At 45.9% G+C, this 19543-nt stretch overlaps 1 protein-coding gene across 6 annotated transcripts in view; it reads left to right on the forward strand.

Moving 5' to 3' along the window:
• The window catches only part of LOC141172014 (sulfotransferase 2B1-like), a 913436-nt gene that overhangs the window by 884982 nt on the left and 8911 nt on the right, over window positions 1–19543 (forward strand). For all 6 annotated transcript variants that reach the window (XM_073655785.1, XM_073655780.1, XM_073655784.1 and 3 more), the window contains one exon: window positions 1545–1725. In XM_073655785.1, coding sequence (XP_073511886.1) covers window positions 1545–1725 — 181 coding nt within the window. The remainder of the gene's footprint in view (window positions 1–1544; window positions 1726–19543) is intronic.

Genomic DNA, 19543 nt, shown 5'->3' on the forward strand with positions numbered 1-19543 from the left:
GTGTATAGGTGCCTTGGCAAAACAGTTCTTTAAGGAGAAAAAAACCTGCAGGGAGGTATCAGACCATTTGGAAAAATCAGACCCCTTTCTAGTCATGTCAGTAAGGGGTTTCAAGGTTACTGAGAAATTTTGTAACCTTCCACAGACTGGAGACAAACCGAATCCTTCGGAAAAGAAAAAGCCCAGGATTGAGGATCTCCCTGTAGCAGTGAGATCACTATTCCCACTTGTTGTGCAGTTTGCAGGCCTCCTTGGACATAACAAACTTGTCCCTACCTCCTGAAAACCTGTCTGAGAGGGCAACCATGGGTTCAAGCTGGACAGGCCTACCTGCAGAGACTCCCACATTAGCGACCTGTAGCCGCTGATGCTGTTGCTGAACCTCACAGCGGAGGCCAGTCACCACCAGAGGCAGAGAGTGCAGCTACTGTGCGAGCTGTGAAACTGAAACCATACCAGAGGAGAAAAGAAAGAAATAGCACACCCAAAAAATCACTCAAATAAAACCACGTGTCATTTTTTTTCTTAAATATGCACAGCCAGTGATAATGTCACGCACAGTGTAGGAAAGACAAAGTGCAACACGAAGGGTTGAGGGGAAGGGAGCCCAGAAACTAGGGAAAGGGGGAGTGGGGACCTCCTAGGCTGATCTAATATCAACCTGTCTCCCCAACCGTCCCTTTATTGGTCCCTAGAGGTTGGCCTTGGATAGGGAAGGGGGGAGCACTGGTCAGTTCCCACTAACAACTAAAAACAACAAGGGTGACAAACACAGGGGGAAGTTACTTAGCTTGAGCAGACTTCACTGAGACTACACCACACATCCTCCAAGCACAAGAGAGGAAGCAAGCAGATTGCAATAGCTCCAAGCCTTCACAAGGGAGCATGTGAATATCAAAGGCTCCTCCCAGTAGCAAACAAAGTATTTAAACACCCAGGCCTGAGTGTCAATCAGAGCAGGAGGGAGGTAGCCGCTGGGTCCTATAGTGAGACAGACTTAAGGTGTCTAATGCCAAACGAATAGATCTTCTGCAACCAACTGCAGAGCGACTGTGTGTCACATCTAACTCACCTGTGACAAACAGAGAGGGAACAAAAGTTTGGCTGGGTTCCAGAATCCGAACTTCTATCGTTCCACTCATCCCTAATAAAGATGAAAATAGAATTTAGACGACTTCACAATTTAGTTAGATAATCTGAATAATTGAGGTATTACATCAAGGCATGTCCTCATTCAGCAGAGCTAGAATGCTGCTAGAAATGCAGTAATGAGGGTAGTAACTTGTAAGATGTAAGCGCAGTCTTAGGATGCAGATACACTCTATGGCTATTTGTGCACTGAGGCTGCTACTAGCCGTGGGTGGCCAATCACTACACTATTTTTAAATGAAATTATGGAGCAATTGGCAAACAGCATGAATGGAGTTTTGGCCTCATGTGTCCAGTCGCAGTGTGTGGTCTCACCATAAAAGTAGAAACATAAATATTTCATTTCATGCCGCGTATTGTTATGTTAAATATTGAATTTTCTTAATTGGCAACAGGACCTACGAGGAAGCGTGATTAAGATTTGCAAATTTCTTGGAAAGGAGTTAGATGACGAAGCAGTGGACTCTGTGGTGGAAAATGCTTCCTTTAAGAGCATGAAACAGAACAATATGGCTAATTACACTTTGTGCCCCCCTGGTTACATGGACCAAGAGAAAAGCCCGTTTATGAGAAAAGGTAAAAACTGAAGACCATATTGAGAAAAAAAATAAGTGTAGTCAAGACCATCTTTTGCGTTCATTCTGCACTAGGCATTCTCTATCATGCCATCTACTAAAAAGTCAAACTGAAGGAATGCGCACAAAGTGTCTTCATCTGGCGTACTTCGCCTGGAACTTGCTTAAAAAAAAGCGAATTAACTTATGAGCAGCAATGTCAAAATGACTCTTTGTTCATAAGTTCCATCTTATGATACTTGTTTTCATTTCTTCAAGTTTCAAAAACCGTGAAGTAGTTAACAGATTTGGGTACGCTCTATAATTTGCATGAAAAATCTCTAAGTAAACTCTAAAAAGTCTGAATATATGCACTGCAATGTAAAAACTATATATACATTCAACTTTTTGATCTTTAATTAACTGTTTGGGGCTTCCAAAGATTTAAAAGGTTAAAAATAGTGACTGGTCCAAAATTGGCAAGCAAAAGGTATTGAGGAAAAATGTATCATAAATACTCAAAAAAAGACTCTTCAGTAGTGATGAGCGAGCACTAAAATGTAAGTCTATGGGAAAATCGAGCATTTTTTGCGGTGGCCCCCCTGGAGGTCTGCCTAAAATTTGCCCTAATCGATGGGAACAGTGCTGAAATGACATGGGAACAGCATGGGGAAGACCCATGGAAGCATCTCTGACTCCCAGGTCACTGCTGTGAACAAAGTTGTCAAAGTATTTTGCCACTTTTACGGGCTGGTGGGTTGGCAGCAAGGATGGTATAACTCTTCACAGGAAGAATTATTCATTTTTTTTTTTTATTTTAGACCATTCTAAGCTTGTAGTGAACAGTTTTAAGAAAAAGGACAACCCCTTTACTTGTGCATGTTACTTCTGACATTTTCAAGACATTTTCAAGACAATTTGCTTCAGGACACTTAAAACAGGCCTGGACTGGAGTACTGGCTAATGATAAGAGTCTGGTCAGTCTGGGAGCAAGCATAGAGTCCTCCTGGGCAGGTGGAGTTGTAGGCCAGCCGTTCTTACTAAACTCTTTGGCTATTCTGCTTGTAGCTGTGTTGTAGCCCACGTCCCTGAGTGTAATGTGCTGTGCTCACCCGTATGGCTGGCAGCCCTGGCCTTGTGCATGCATCGCTCCTCCGTAGCAGCACTGGTCCCTCATTGCTGCTGAGCCTCCGAGCGTCTGATGGGGCCAGGAGACCTGCAATCTCCTGCTCTGTGGTATATGCTGCTGGGTCTGGAATCCCCCACAGCCTCGGACTCTGGTGTCCAGTTCTCTGTGTATTCTGTCTAGGATGAGCTATCTCCAGCTCCAGTTCCTAGCTCCTCTCTCTTCGATGTCCTAAACTCAACTCCCTGCACTAAGCTAAACTAACCCCGCCTCCAGATCCAGTTGCCAAGGGGAGGGTCCTCCCCTTGCTGGTCTAAAGCCAGGAAATGTTGCATGTACTGTGTACCTGACTAAAAGAACTCCCGCTTGCTTCCAGGTATGGCATTATCTCTTTTGAGGGAAGCAATGCCACTGTGGCAACCAGACCCTTAGGGTGCCACACATTCACCGGTAAATATCATTTTAACATTTTATTACCTTATGTGGTCATGTGGTATGTGAGACATGATCTGACAAATCCTGTTTCATTTATGAAGGCGGGACTCTGAAAGTCACAAAGCCTATTTTTAGAGGGCCATCAGCTGTCTATGCTTTGTTGTTCTTATTATTAAGGAGAGGGCTCCCTATACTGTTATTGCGTATGCAGTGATTTCTAGGCCTGTCCAAAATTTTGAAAAACCCTAATACCACTTTGAAGAGACATACAGGACCTGATTTAAGAAAAAAATTCCCATTATTAAGGAGCAGGTCTCCTATACTGTTTAGAGATGAGCAAATGTTTCAACATTCGATTCGGATTACGATCATCGAATTTGCAATATTCGCCGTTTTATTCGTGGAATATTTGTCAAACATTACTGAACTAGGATAGAATAGGATAGGATTCAAATGCATACACAAGAACTTGAAATGGACCCAAACCTGCCAAAGCACATCAAATTGGGGGCAGACATCAGGAAAGTGCTATCAATTGACACAGAGTACAAGTACTATAATTATTATTATTATTACAGCGACATTTATTCTGTGGCGCTTTACATGTGAAAAGGAGTCACCGACTAGTACAAGAAGAGGACCCTGCCGCGAGGGTACACAAACAATCTACAAGGGATGGGTGAGGATACAGTAGGTACAGGTGGTCGTGTAGCGGTATTCTGGAGCGAGGGTTACCACAGATTGAACGCTTGTTAGAAGAATTGGGTCTTCAGCTTTCTTTTCAAAGTTTCCATGGTAGGCGACAGTCTGATGTGTTGGGGTACACAGTAGCGGAGATGCATGGGACAAATCTTGTATGCAATTTTGGCAAGAAGAGGTAAGAGGGAAGTGTAAAAGGAGATCTTGGAAGGATGGGATGGGAGGCTGTGTGCAGGTAACTAGTACTATCACACCAGGTGTGGGAAAGACACAAAGAAAAGAGGGAAAGGGAGCCCAGGCTCTAGGGAAAGGGGGGAAGTGGAGATCGCCTAGGTTGATCTAGCGTCACCTTGTCGACCCCTAACGTCCCTTTATTGGCTCTGCACCAATCACTGCATGCGTGCTTCACCCTGTCTTTCCCTGGCATATGGCTATGGCTAGGGAAGGAAGGAGAGAGGACTGCAGAGAGGATGAAGTACTGCTCTTGCTAAGCTTTCACAAGTAGTAATGAATATCAATGGCAACTCCCTCTGAAACACAGCAGGTATTTATACACCCATGCAGGGTGTAAATTAGAGGGAGGTAGTCGCTGGGTCCTAGAGACAGCCTCAAAGAATATGCATGTAATGCCAAACATAGAGATCTCTTACAATTAACTGCAGGGTGACTGTCACCTCTGACACACCTGTGACAGCACCCCCTCCTCTGCGATTAACCTCCAGACACTCAGGATCGGGTTTCTCAGGATGAGAGGTGTGGAATGAGCGAACCAACCTGAGAGCGTTCACCTCTGACACTGAAACCCACATCCTCTCCTCTGGACCATAGCCTTTCCAGTGCACTAAGTATTGTAGAGAACAACATTGGAGATGAGAATCTACAACCGTCAAAATCTGGAACTCCAGATTACCATCAACCATTACTTGGGGCGGTGGTAGAGGTGAGAGCACAAGAGGTTCCACATAGTTTTTGAGTAATGACTTGTGGAACACGTTGTAAGCCTTAAGGACCAATATACCTACGTTCCAGAATCCAAGAAGGAACTTTCAATCTTATATTCCTGGTTAGGCAACCACACAAAGTCATTCACATTCAGGTCCGGACCTGGCATGCATTTTATGTCAGCCATACATTTATACCTGTCTCCCATGATCATTAAATTACTCAGAACACCCTGCCATACCAAGGAGAGTGATGAAGCAAACCGTACCTCCTCAGGACGATAACTGTATGCACCGAAGAACGGTGACCTGCCAGTGGATTCTTGATGATTATTAATGGCAAATTCTGCCAGCAGTAAGTAGGATGCCTAATCCTCCTTATTTTTGGAGACGAAACACCTGACGTAGGTTTCCAAATTCTGATTGACACGCTCTTGATCTGACCATTCGACTAAGGGTGGAAGGCAGAGGAAAAGGACAGCTGCACCCCCAGTCGAGAACAGAATGCCTTCCAGAATTTGCAAACAAACTGGGTCCCCTGATCTGACACCACATCGAAGGGAACCCAATGAAGCTTCACAATCTCATTTATAAACAGCTGGACAAGAGTCTTGGCATTTGGAAGTGCAGGCAATGCGACAAAGTGAACCATTTTACTGAACGTATCTACTACCATCAAAAACACCATTTTGCCTGCAGAAACCTGTAGGTCAATAATAAAATCCATGGACAAGTGTGTCCATGGCCCACTAGGGAAATGTAGCAGAAGAAGATTACCAGATGGATGGGTATGCGAAACCTTAGAATGTGCACAAATGCTACAAGCTACATGTTCAATCACATCCCGATGCAACCCCAGCCACCAAAAACGACAAGAGAGGAGGTCCGCAGTTGCCTTGCCACCTGGATACCCAGCAAACACAGAGATATGATGTTCCTTAATAACTTTGCAACGCAAATTTAAGGGTACAAATAACCTTCCTGAGGGGCAGGAGGCAGAGGCGTCCCCCTGAGCCTCCATCACTTTACCCTCCAGTTCAGGATACAGTACCAAAATAATGACCCCTTTCTGTAATATCGGGGCAGGGTTCTCATGGTCACCACCACCAGGAAAACCCCGCGACAAAGCATCAGCCCTGACATTTTTGACCCATGGACGAAAAGGGACAACAAAATTGAACCTAGTAAAGCACAGGGACCATCTGGCTTGCCTAGGGTTGAGACATTTAGCTGACTGGAGATATGACAGGTTCTTATGGTCAGTAATAACAGTAATAGGATGGACAGCCCCCTTTAACTAATGTCACCATTATTTCAATGCCAATTTTCCCTTGAAGCATTTTCCCTTGTTGTGCGGGGCTCCTTGGCACAACAGGACCAGATGAGTGGTCACAACATCTCCCCCTCCCCCCCCCCCCCAAACCTCAGGCTCTTCACCATTAGTGCTCCAACTGTTTTTGTTTTCCATTTAACAGGGGATGGACTCTGAGAAAACACGGCCCCAACCCCGACATCTTACGCATCAATCTCTACAATAAATGGTTGGGAAACATCGGGTTGACTGAGTACAGGTGCAGTGGCAAAATTATATTTTAAGGAAGAAAAAGCCTGGAGGGAGGCATCCGATCATTTGGGAAAATCAGACAGTAGTCATGTCAGCAAGGGGTTTCACAATTACAGAGTAATTTTGGATGAATTTCCGGTAAAAATTAGTAAAGCCCACAAAGCGTTGTAGAGCCTTCGGGTTTTCGGGACGTTCCCAATCAAGGACTGCACGGATCTTCTCCGGATCCATCCGAAAACCTGAAGATGACCCCAAAAACTGCACCTCCTGAACAGCAAAAACAAATTTTTCCAGTTTGGCATAAAGTTTGTTGCCCCTTAATATCTGGAGCACCTGCTTAACATGCCCCCGATGTGTCTCAAAATCAGGTGAGTAAACCAAAATATCGTCCAGATAGACCACCACAAACCTCCCCACCAAATGATGAAAAATATAATTTATGAAATGCTGGAATACCGCAGGTGCGTTTGTCAAACCAAAAGGCATAACCAAACTCTCAAAATGTCCTTTCGGAGTACTGAATGCTGTTTTCCATTCGTCCCCTTCTCCGATTCTAACCAGATTGTAGGCTCCCCTTAAATCCAACTTGGAGAATACCTTAGCTCCCACAACCTGGCTGAACAAATCTGTAATCAGAGGAAGAGGGCATGGATCTCAGATGGTAATTTGATTTAATTTCCGGAAAACTAAACAGGGACGTAGACCGCCATCTTTTTCTTCACAAAGAAGAACCCTGCCACCACGGGCGAAGATGAGGGTTTGATATGTCCCTTCTCCACACATTCCACAATGAAATCCTTCATGGCTTTTCTCTTAGGGCCAGAAAGATTATACAGTCTGGACTACTGTCGTTTATCTCCGGGAGTCTGGTTATTAGGACAGTCATAAGCAAGACGAGGAGGCAAATCTTGACACTCCCTCTCAGAAAAAACGTCCTCAAAACCAGACAGAAAAGCAGGTAATATTTCCGTAGAGACAGTAGCAATGGAAATATCTAGACAGTTCTCATGGCAGTAATCTCCCCATTCAATAATCTCCCCGGTTTGCCAATCCACCAACGGATTATGTTTAACAAGCCAAGGTACACCCAAAACAAATCGGTGAGGGAAGATTGTCCAGGACATTGCAAGGTATTATTTTACAATGCACTAAACCCATCCTCAGTTTTACACTATGCACAATCTGAGTAAATGCTTTCTGTGCACGTGGCGCTGAGTAGATGGCAAAAATGGAAATAGGTTTATCTAAAGTACAGCAAGCAAGACTAGGAGTCTTCACAAACTCAGCATCAACCATGGTGACTCTGGCTCCACTGTCAACAAACACAGAAATTTTCTCGGTTTTGCTCTCTAGCACCACCTCTCCTGACAGGACAAAGAGGGTACTGCAGTTTGGCCACAAATGCACCCCTTGTTTATCCAACTCCAGACAAACTTTTGTTTAGGAAGTATAGGACAGGTCCCAACAAAATGTTCTTTTTTCCCACAAAAAAATTTTTACACCTTTCTTCTTGTGAATCTTCGGAAAGATGAATGATGCAGAGACACCCCCTAACTGCATGGGTTCCTCCACCTCCCGCAATCAGTTTTTTTTCTTTTTGAAATGTGTTTGGCCGGTAATAAAGTCACGCCAGGTGTGGGAAAGACTTAGTGCAACACAAAGGGAAGAGGGAAAGGGAGCTCAGACTCTGGGGAAAGGATTAAAGTGGAGACCTCCTAGATTGATCTAGCATCACCATGTCTCCCCTAAAGACTCTATATTGGCTCTGCACCAATCGCTGCATGCGTGCCTCACCCTTTCTTTCCCTGGCGTATGGTTATGGCTAGGGAAGGAAGGAGATGAGCACTAGTCGATCTCCACTAAACACTATAGACAACAAGAGTACACAAACAGGGGGAAATTGCTTAGCTTTAGACTACTCTAGACAAATGCGCATACGTCCTCAAGCTCCAGAGAGGATGAAGTACTACTCTTGCTAAGCCTTCACATGTAGAAATTAATTTAACCGTCAAATCCCTCTGAAACAAAGCAAGTATTTATACACCCAGGCAAGGTGTTAATTAGAGAGAGGTAGCCGCTGGGTCCTAGAGACTGCCTCTAAGAAGATGTCTGTAATGCCAAACGTAGAGATTTCCTGAAATCAACTGCAGGGTAACTGTCTGCAACCTCTGACACACCCGTGAAAAGTACAGGGAGACTAGGTCACATATTTATGGAGGAGACGGGTTTTCGATGGATTAGTATGCCAAAGTTAGGCTTTTCAACTGGAGTCTGTGGGCAACAGGGAGCTAGCACAGGGATTAACAGAGGGGAGAAGCCTAGGAATAGCTGGGTGACGGGTGGAATAGTCGGCTAGCACAGTTTAGGATAGACTGGAGGGGTGCGAGAGTGGTAGAAAGGAGGCCACAGAGCAGGTGCTTGTAGTTGTCAAGGCGGGGGATGATGAGGGCATGCACTGGTGCTTTTGTAGATTCAGGGTTGAGGAATGTGCAAAGCAGCAAGTGGAAAAGGCTTGGATTTTACTTTTGAAGGACAGATCAGAGTCAAGCTTGCGGGACTGGGGAGAGTCGGTAGCCATTTAGTTTGATGGATAGGTCAGTTGAGGGGGATAAATGAGATTGTGTAAAGATGATGAATTCAGTTTTATCCATGTTAAGTTTCACAAGTCTATCAGAGAAAAAAGATGAAATATAGGACACACATTGTGGGATTCTTGTTAGTAAGGAGGTGATATCAGATCCAGAAAGGTAGATCTGTTTGTCATCAGCATAGATGTCCCAGGCCGAAGGTGTAGATGGAGAAGAGCAGAGGTCCTAGAACTGAACCTTGGGAGACACTGACACATAGTGGGTGAGATGAGGAGTTGGTGTGTGAACAGGAGACACTGAATGTCTTGTCAGTTAGGTATGAAAAGATCCAAGAGAGGGCCAAGTCTGTGATGCAAAGAGATGAGAGTCTGTAGTAAAAGGGAATAGTCTACTGTGTTGAAGGCAGATGACAGATTTAGGAGGAGGCGGTGACATTAGTCAGGGCAGTTTCTGTGGAATGGTGCGGTCGGAAGCCAGATTGTAAGGGGTCAAAGAGGGAGCAGGAGGAGAGGTGGGAGACCAGTTCAAAATGGATGTTTTGTTCCAGTAATTTGGAGGCATAGGGGAGAAGTGAGATGAGCAGATAGCTAAACATAGGATGGGTCAAGGTAGGGCTTTTTGTGGATGGGTGTGATCGAGGTATGTTTGAATCAGGACGCCAGTTGTTAGTGACAGGCTGAATAGGAGGGTTAGGCTTGGGATGAAGAGTGTGGTATGGTTTGGAATGAGGTGGGACGGTACTGGGTTAAGTTCACAGGTGGTGAGATGTGATTTGGAGAGTAAAGATGATCTTTCGTGATGGCAGAGAAGCTGGTTTAGGAGGAGGGGAGTTGAGTAATTATGAGGAGGGGCTGTGTAGACTTTAAGCAAAAGCTTTTTCCCACATTGTCAATCTTCTGCTTGAAGAATGAGGCTAAGTCTTCAGCTGAGATGAGAGGAGAGAGGAGGAGCTGGTGGACAGAGGATAGAATTGAAAGTACTGAATAGCTATTCAGGTTTGTGATATACGTATGATATGAGAGATGAGAAGTAGGTTTGTTTTGATGCAGTGAGCAATTGTGCAACATTTTGACAACTTCTGTTACTAGACTCCACTCCCTTCCTTTGGCAGCTGCACAGCAGTATGCCTTGTAGATGAGGGCCAGGAAGAACATGTGCTCCACTAAATGACAAGCGCTGCATCAAGTGGCCTCTACTCCTCTTCCTCCACCCTAATATCACACACAGTACAGTCCTCAAAGCTGCCACCTCAATTACTCTTGTTTTCACCCGTGTCACAACTCTATAACTGCCCAACTGACTGTGGAGAACCACAGTTCTGCAGAACTGTTCACACATTCTATTCCAGGGCATCAGAGGTCTGATCCACAGCTTCACAGATTCAAGAGGTGGAAAGCTTGTGTAGCGATGCTCAAATTTTTTTTCAGTTGATATGGGCCCTGATGAAGTAAGGTCTGAGCAGAATCAAAACCCTCGTCACCAGACGTTAACCCCTGGGGTTAGGCATTGATGGGTTGGACAACGAAACAAATACACACCAGAACATGGAGAACTAAACTAATATACAACAGGGGTTGGAAAACTAAACCACTAGACACCAGAAGATGGAGGACCAAACTAATAGACAACAGGGGTTGGAGAACTAAAATACTAAACAGCTAAGGTTTGAGAATTGAACAAATACATAACAGAACATGGAGAACTAAACTAATAGAAAACAGGGGTTTGAGAACTAAACTAAAAAGACAACAGGGGTTGGAAAACTAACCTACTAAACAGCTAGGGTTGGAGAACTAAACCACTACGCACAAGTGGATGGAGAACTAAACCACTAGACACCAAGGTGTCACTAGACAGCAAGTGTTGGAATCCCCAAGGCTTGTGGGACAAACCTCTGCATCTAACACTTCCTCCAGTGCTTCTGCCTCCTCCACCTCCTCTAGAGCCTCTACCTGTGCTCTCAACCTCTGCCTAATGAGACACATGTTCCAACAGTGCAGATATAACCCCCCCCCCACCTCTGTACTATGAAGCCAGAGCTCACCGCAATCACGCAGTGTTAAAATTAATATGCCTTGGAGATCGCAGTCATACAGCTGAAGAGTTGTGGGCAGCTTTTCAGGCCGAGTTTGAGCAATGGCTGTCTCCACTGAATCTGGAGCAAGGGAAGGCAGTTTGTGATAATGGTGCAAACCTCGTGGCGACCCTACGCTGGGGCAACCTCACACACGTTCCTTCCATGGCTCGCTTCAACATTATGGTACAGCAATTTCTCTGCCACTATCCCGGCCTTGATGTGCTGCTGCAGAAACCACGGTCTTTGTGTGCTTGCTTAAAACTATAAAAACATCAAGATCTTTAGTATAAAAACCAGACTCTTCAATGTAACCTCTTAATCCTTTCAAGCTTCAACACAATGTTCACAAGGTAGACCGCAACGGTTGTCGGTCCCTAGACAACGAGCAAATTCCTTCACGATGATAGAAGCCACCATCAACTTAGCTTGCTGGTACTTTTCTGTGGAAATGAGCTTGTCTCCAACCAGCCAGGAATATCCAGTGAAAGGCATTCCATGGTTTGGTATTAGCACCCAGTACCAGAAGAAAAGCATCCACAATTTCCATACCTCAGGAATTTTATTTGGTAGACTGGCTGCCCAAACATTAGTTTCTCACAAAGGAGTTGAAGACACTGAGTGGCAGTAGGTGTAATTTTCTCCAGCATGAACTGTTTTTTAGGTATCAGAGGGAAAACAGAATTTGGCTTTGCCAAGGTGCCAGATTGCACCTTAAAGAAGTTGTCCACTACGTTTTAAGATTGTTCCAATGCATTAACTCTGTGATTATAAGACTATTTGTAATTGCCTTTGGTAGTCTTTATTGCCTGTGAGCGGCACTATCCTTTGCTGCTCACAGGCATCAAGTGACCCCCTGCTGATGTCACGTCAAGTGAGGCGTGACATCAGCCACGCGGTCTCCGTGGCGGATGCTGGGCTGTGGGCGGGGTTACCCCATGCGTCACACCCAGCATCCACCACACTTTTTCCCAATAGATGAGAAGAGGGAAAGCGCGCGGTGGATGCTGGGCGTGACACATGGGGTAACCCTGCCCACAACCCTGCATCCACCGTGGAACGCAGCAGTGAGTCACCTCCAGCTGCATCTGGAACTTGTTGTGACATCATCAGATGTCAGAGCCGGCTGCAACCGGGGGTCATGTGATGCCTGTGAGTGGCCAAGGATAGCGCCTCTCACAGGCAATAAAGATTACTAAAGGTAATTACAAAAAGTCTTTTAATCACAGGGTTCATACATTGGGGGAATCGTAAAAAGTAGTGGACAACTCCTTTAAGTCTTATAAACTCTGTTCTTGTGGGATTACATTCTACAGGATGGTGGGGAAGGAGACAGTTTATTGTGGAGTTGCAGTAGCTCCAATGGTGTTGAAGTGGCAGCGAGATAATGGCAGGCTGTAGGCTGTCTTGAAGAGATAGGTTTTCAGGTTCGGTCTGAAGGATCCGAATGTGGTGGCTAATCAGACGTGTTGAGGCATAGAATTCCAGAGGATGGGGGATATTTGGTAGAAGTCTTGGAGGCGATTGGGTGAGGAACAAATAAGTGTAGAGGAGAGTAGGAGGTTTTCGGAGGACCGTGGATTATGTAAGGGAATATATTGGGACATTAGTTCAGAGATTTACAGAGAAGAAAGGTTATGGATGGCTTTGTAGGTTAGTGTTGGTAGTTTTTACTGGATATGCTGGGCAGGGAAGGGATCTTATAGATTGCAATAATATAGATTGCTGGAGCCAGTTCATAGTAAAAAAGCAACAATAGAGTGTTCAGAATCCTTCACACAGACTTTTCTTAGCCTGGGCTGCTTCTTGATAGGGTTGAACCACAGAAACAGAAACTTCTCTGATGGGACCTGGCTTCTCTGTCAGGAGAGTTCATAATTAGTGAAGGGTGAACCCGTCACTGTTCAGGTTTGGCTAATATAGCCTAACACCGAACAGTTTTTTTAAAGTTTGGGTTCGGGTACCAGAACAGTAGAGGAATAACGAAATGACAGAAAAGTAGGAGATACTCAGCCAAGTACTGTGCAAGTGCAGCCGGGTGAGTATTCCATGTATTATTTTTGTATATAGTAAGCCATAAGACTAAGCTATCAGGCAAGTATGACTTGTCCATCATATGTTCAAATGCTATTAAATAGTAGGAAAGGGGTCAAAATACCTAATGGTGAATGTGAGTTTCAGGAATGTCGTAGACAACTGTGTCCTCCCCACACCCGACGGACTCCGTTTCGCTGGTGGCTTCTTCCGGGGGCGTGTAATACCGGATGAGAGTCTAAAGCCAGTATTACATTTATACCAAGGTAAGGTGAAGGTGAGAGGGGGTTTGTAGGAGCTCACCAAACTGAGAGAAGCTTGCTTCGGTTCTGTTTGGAGTCCAACTGAAGAGTACTGTGTTTTTTACGGGGATAGCTGCTGCTCTGTTCCTAGCTAGTTAATTATATTAATTTGTTATACTGAGGTGTATATAAACACCACATGACTGTTTCTCCCTCTCTGTGTCCTATGATTAAGGGTAGTGTTGAGCCACCCCCGTAGTGTTCGAGTTCGGTTCGGTTCGTCGAACACCCGTGTGTTCGCCGAACTGTTCGTCGAACTGTTCGTCGAACACCTTCGAACACCGTTAAAACCAATGGCAGGCAAACAAAAACACATAGAAACACATAGAAAACACCTTCAAAGGTGTCCAAAAGCTGACAAACTGCTCAGAAGACACAACTAACACATGGAAAAGTGACAAGTACATATAGTCATGCGAAAAGAAAAGAGGTGGAGGAGTAAAAGGAGGGGGAGACACAGATATAGGCATGTCATGCCCTTCTAAAATCCAAAAAGTGAGAAGCCGACATGTTCAGTCCGCTCCTGCCCGTGCCAACTCCGTGTCGCCGGGTTTGTGCCAGAGCCGCGGTGAACCCTGACGGCCAGGCCCCCTCTCCCAATACTGGTGCCTGTCTGCTGGTGGGTCGAGCGAGCCCCCCTGTGGTGGAGGCAGCTCTAAGCTTTTTAATTTAAATTGTCTCTCTAATTTGAATGAATACACTTTAAATCTATTTACAAGGATCTATTGGAGGGCAAGTCTCATGCCAGCAGCCGCGTAATTCCAGCTCCAGTAGCGTCCACTAAAGTTGCTGCAGTTAAAAAGCTTTTATAAGGATCGAGCTCGGCTGTCCACCGCAAGGCATCCTACTGCCAGTCCCAGCCCCTATGCCTTGGGGTGCCTCCTGATGCTCTTCACTGAGTATCCCGTGGTCCCGAAGCATTTCCTTTGAAAAAATTAAGTGTCCAAACTACAGGTGGTGTAGCTTGCTTAACAGCCGGGATAATCCGCTGACTAGCAGACACTGCTACTAGGCACAAAGTATTTTCTGGGCTAGATGCTGTTAAAAATTTGTAATTAGATACTCTCGTTGGATGCAGAGAAAGCATTCCATAGAGTCTCCTGGCACGCCATATATGATTCTCTTAAAAAGCTTGGGGTAGGGGTCTAGGGGACCCTTTTATAGCCAAAATCACGGCCCTGTATCGCAATACGTCACCTAGGCTGAAGATAAATGGAACTGTAGCACCCTGAGGGCTCGGTTGCTACAGAGGTATTGCACCTCACCCAGAGGTGTGATATCTCACTCTCAGGTAAGGATGGAGTGTGGATCAGGACCCGACACCTGCATGCATTACACCACATTGCCGTGGGGCAGGGCGACCAATATGCCCCTGAGATGGGCACGACAGTCCCTGTCCCTGGAAGGAGTGGGGGGAGGGAACACTGAGAAATGGGAACCCTGTAGTGCAGGAGCAGGGAGGAAGCAGTTCCTGGGAGCATTGAGAACGGAGTATAAAAGGTGGGCACCATCTTAGTTCAGTGCAGAGAAGTCTGAGCAGAAGTGGCAGGGAGCAGGCGCTCAGCATGAGCTCTGCTCCGGAGGCGGGCCTAGTAACAGAGGCCCAGGCCTGGAAGAGGGAGAAGGAAGGAAGAGGAGCGGAGAAGGCTCCAGGAACGAGGAACGAAGGGATCCCAGGGGTGCGGACGGGTGAGTCGCCACCAAAGTCACGCTAAAGATGAACTCCATAATGTATGTGGATTTTCTCAAACAGCACTTCCTGCCATGGTTGAAGAAGAAGAACCGTGTATTTCACAGCAAGATCATTTTTTTGCATGATAATTCACCATCTCATGCTGCACATAAAACATCTGCATCTCTGGCTGATATGGGCATAAAAGGGGACAAACTTATGGTGTGACCCCCATGCTCCCCTGACCTCTACCCCATTCAGAACCTCTGGAGCATCATCAAAAGGAGTGTCTATGATGGCGGGAGGCAGTTCACATCTAAGCAACAGCTCTGGGAGGGTATTCTGTCCTCATGCAAAACAATTGAAGCAGAAACCATCCAAAACCTGACAAATTCAATGGACGAGAGAGTTTAGAAGCTCCTTTCGAACAAGGAGTCCTATGTGAAAATGTAACATCACCTAGAATAAAGTTTTGAGTTGAAAACTGTTTGATTTCAGTTTCTAATAACCTGCTAATGCTTATAATTTCAAAAATGACCATTTTTTTGGTCTTTATTAAAATGAAAAGGTTGATCGAAAAGTTTGGGGGATCTAAGAGTGTGGCAACCCAGTAGTCATGATTACTTCGAATTCTGACAATATGAGGGTCATGTTGCAGGTAGTGCAGCAAGAAGGCACTTATGTGTCTTGCGCATCTCGGAGCCCCAAAATTATTTTCCGGGCTAGATGCAGCTAAAAATTATTATTAATTTTAAATCTGGTGGAGCTTAGTATAGATGGCCTAATAGGATCAGTGCTGCACACTGCTACAAAGCCCAAATTATTTTCCAGTCAAGATACAGATAAACATGATTAGTAATTTTAAATCTGGTGGAGCTTATTATAGATGGCCTAATAGAATCAGTGCTGCACACTGCTACAAAGCCCAAATTATTTTCCAGCCAAGATACAGAAAAACATGATTAGTAATTTGAAAGCTTAAAACGGTTGGTAGGGTGATTTTAACCAATCATCAAGCTTTTACTCTCCCCAGGATGACACAGGGGTAGAAAAGTCATTTCGGATCCATGATTTGTTCATCTTTATGAACGTGAATCTGTCTACATTATCAGTGGAGAGCCGCGTGCGCTTATCTGTCAGCACACCACCAGCAGCGCTGAACACACGTTCAGACAGAATGCTGGCTGCGGGGCATGACAAGATCTCCAAGGCGCAAGTGGCTAGCTCCGACCATTTATCCAGATTGGAAGCCCAAAAAGAGCAAGGGTCCAGTGACACAGTCATGGCTTAAATGTTTACTTGGAGATACTCCTGTACCATCGTCTCTAGGCGTTGACTATGTGTCAGACTTCTTGTCTCCTGTGGCCTTGCAAAGGATGGGCTAAAAAAGTGGTGAAATGATTCCGCAAAATTGATGTTACCTGCAGATACTGTGGTTCTGTTACGGTTTGAGTGCTGAACACTTGACGGTCCCACGGTTGGCAAGTTGGAACTGTGAGATTCACTACGTGCACCACTGGTGTTTTGTGGAAAAGCACATGTAAGATTCTGCAACAGTCTCTGCTGATACTCCTGCATGCGTGCATCCCTTTCTATGGCAGGAATAATTTCTGCAAATTTACTTTTATACCGGGGATCTAACAGTGTGGCAACCCAGTAGTCAGGATTATTTCTAATTCTCACAATTCGAGGGTCATGTTGCAGGTAGTGCAGCAAGAAGGCGATCATGTGTGTTGCGCATCCAGGAGCACCAGGTCCCTGTTGTGTTGGTGGCGAGGTAACAATCATGCTTCCTTCCTCTGTCCTCTCCCCCCAACCTCGCACAACAGAAATGTGATCAAGGTCTCCCTCATCTGATGAGTCTTCCATCAGTTCGTCCTCCACTTCTTCCTGGGCTCCTGCACCTTCCTCACTAGTTTGGCTGCTACCATGCGCCCTGGTAAAACCATCTCCCCCACCCTCACATGCCTGCCGCCTTGGTGCTGCCGACCGTCTGGACCTTGCAGATGTTAGCCCTTCCGCATACAACTCCTCCTCCTCTACTTCCTCCACCTCCTCTTGTGCCACCACCTGACTCCGAATTCTGTTTAACATGTGCTCCAGCATGTAAATCACTGGAATAGTCATGCTGATAATGGCATCGTCAGCACTAAACATCGTCGCCATTTCAAAACTGTGCAGAAGGGTGCATAGGTCCCTGATCTGAGACCACTCCTCTAGCGTGATTTTCCCCACCTCTGGATCTCGTTGGCCCAGGCTATACGTCAGAACGTATTGCACCAGGGCTTGTCGGTGCTGCCACAGTCGCTGCAACATGTGCAGAGTTGAATTCCACCGGGTAGGCACATCGCATTTTAGCCGGTGAAGTGGCAGGCCCAACGACTTCTGTAGAGATGTAAGTCGCTGAGCTGCGGGATGCGAACGGCGGAAGTGAGCACAGCGACCATGCCCTCTGCAGAAGGCCATCTAGTCTGGGATAGTGGGCTAAAAATTGCTGGACAACCAGGTTCAACACGTGAGCCATACAAGGCATGTGTGTGACATTGCCCCGGCGAAGGGCCGCACCATAGTTACCCAGTGCCCAGTCAGCGACATGTAACGCCCCTGTCCATGCCTACTCGTCCAAGTGTCTGTGGTGAAATGCACCCTGTCACACACAGAGTTTCTCAAAAAAGCGGCGATGTTGTGTGCGACATGCTGGTGGAGCGCAGGCACACCTTTCTTTGAGAAGTAGTGCCGACTGGGCATCTGGTACTGGGGCACTGCGACGGACATAAGGTCTCGAAAATCCTCTGTGTCCACCAGGCGGAAAGGCAGCATTTCTGTAGCCAAGAGCTTGCAGATGGTGAAATTCAACCTCTTAGCTTTCTCATGGCTAGGAGGAAATGGTCTTTTACTTGTCCACATCTGAGGGACCGAGGGCTGGCTATTGTGCTTAGACGGGGTTGATAAGGGTGTCCCCGGCAAACTGCCGGTCTGTGAGGAAGATGCAGGCGGACATGTTAGGTTGCCTTGATCCAAAGGTGGTGCTATCGATGTCGGACAGCGCTCAACACCAGCTGGTGTTACCACCTCCAAAGAAAATGATGACCTGCCAATCACGCTGGCTGTTGCGGGTAAAGAGGTGGCAGGTCTGCGCCCCAAAACAGGTGTGACTGCTGTCCCCCCAGTCACAGAGGATGAAGAGGCCGCGGATGCACAAGATATGGCAGACGGTGGTTGGCCCGGCCGGCTAGGTCACATTGTAGCACACTGAGCTTCCCACTGCAACTTATGCTTCATGTCCATGTGCCGGTTCATGCATGAAGTACTCAAACTATGTATTTTTTGGCCTCTACTTAGCTTTTGCTGACAAATGTTACAGATAACACGAGTTGGGTCATCTTTATCGATCTGAAAAAATGCCCAGGCTATGCAAGGCTTAGCACCCATACGACCTGAAGAGCCACCACGACTTGCGGTGAGAGGCAGAGTTGTGTTTGAGGATGCAGTTGTTGACGTGCTTCCAGTACTACGTCTCTGTCCAGGAAGGCGCAACCTGACCTCGTCGTCACTAGCATCTTCCTCCACCTCCTCTGCTGACCTCATCTCTTGGCTGACTGTGGGTTGACAGTAAGTGGGATCTCCAACCTCATCATCATCACCCTGTGCGTTATCACACCCGTCGTCCTCAGAGCCAACCTGTTCCTGCCCTGACATAAAACTGCTGTTTTTGTGCCTCATCTGGAATTTGTAGCGATTGGCGTGGCCGTAAGAATGGGATCTTATCACATTGTCCGCTAAAAGAAGTAGACATTTTAGTTTGGCTGGAAGATGGTCTTTCTTCTGCAGATGTTACTGTTGCTTTAACACCTACCCACACGGACTCAACCTTTTTTCCCCTTCCCAACACGCCTATTCCCTTTTCCACCAGCAGCAGGCCTTTTTCCACTAATTTTGGTGGATAACTAATTCACAACTCTGGAGTTGTTTGCACAAAAAAACAATGGATGGGAACCGAGCAGAGCTGAGTGGCCAAACTGTGGTATTAGGCCAAAACTATTGGCTGGGTTAGATGCAGAAAAAAATTATATTCAATTTGCAACCTGATGGAGGTCAGTATAGATGGACTAATAGAACAAGTCCCACACGCTGCTAGAAGGCCAAATATTTTTTCAGAGCTAGATGCAGAAAAAAATTATATTCAGTTTGCAACCTGATGGAGGTCAGTATAGATGGTCTAAAAGAACAAGTCCCACACACAGCTAGAAGCCCAAATATTTTTTCAGAGGTAGATGCAGATAAAAATTATTTTTAATTTGCAACCTGATGGAGGTCAGTATAGATGGACTAATAGAGAAAGTCCCACACACTGCTAGAAGGCCAAATATTTTTTCAGAGCTAGATGCAGAAAAAAATCATATTC

The sequence above is a fragment of the Phyllobates terribilis genome, unplaced genomic scaffold, assembly GCF_046119375.1.
Source record: "Phyllobates terribilis strain yellow unplaced genomic scaffold, ASM4611937v1 Scaffold_12__6_contigs__length_324123572, whole genome shotgun sequence".
NCBI classification, from domain to species: domain Eukaryota; kingdom Metazoa; phylum Chordata; class Amphibia; order Anura; family Dendrobatidae; genus Phyllobates; species Phyllobates terribilis.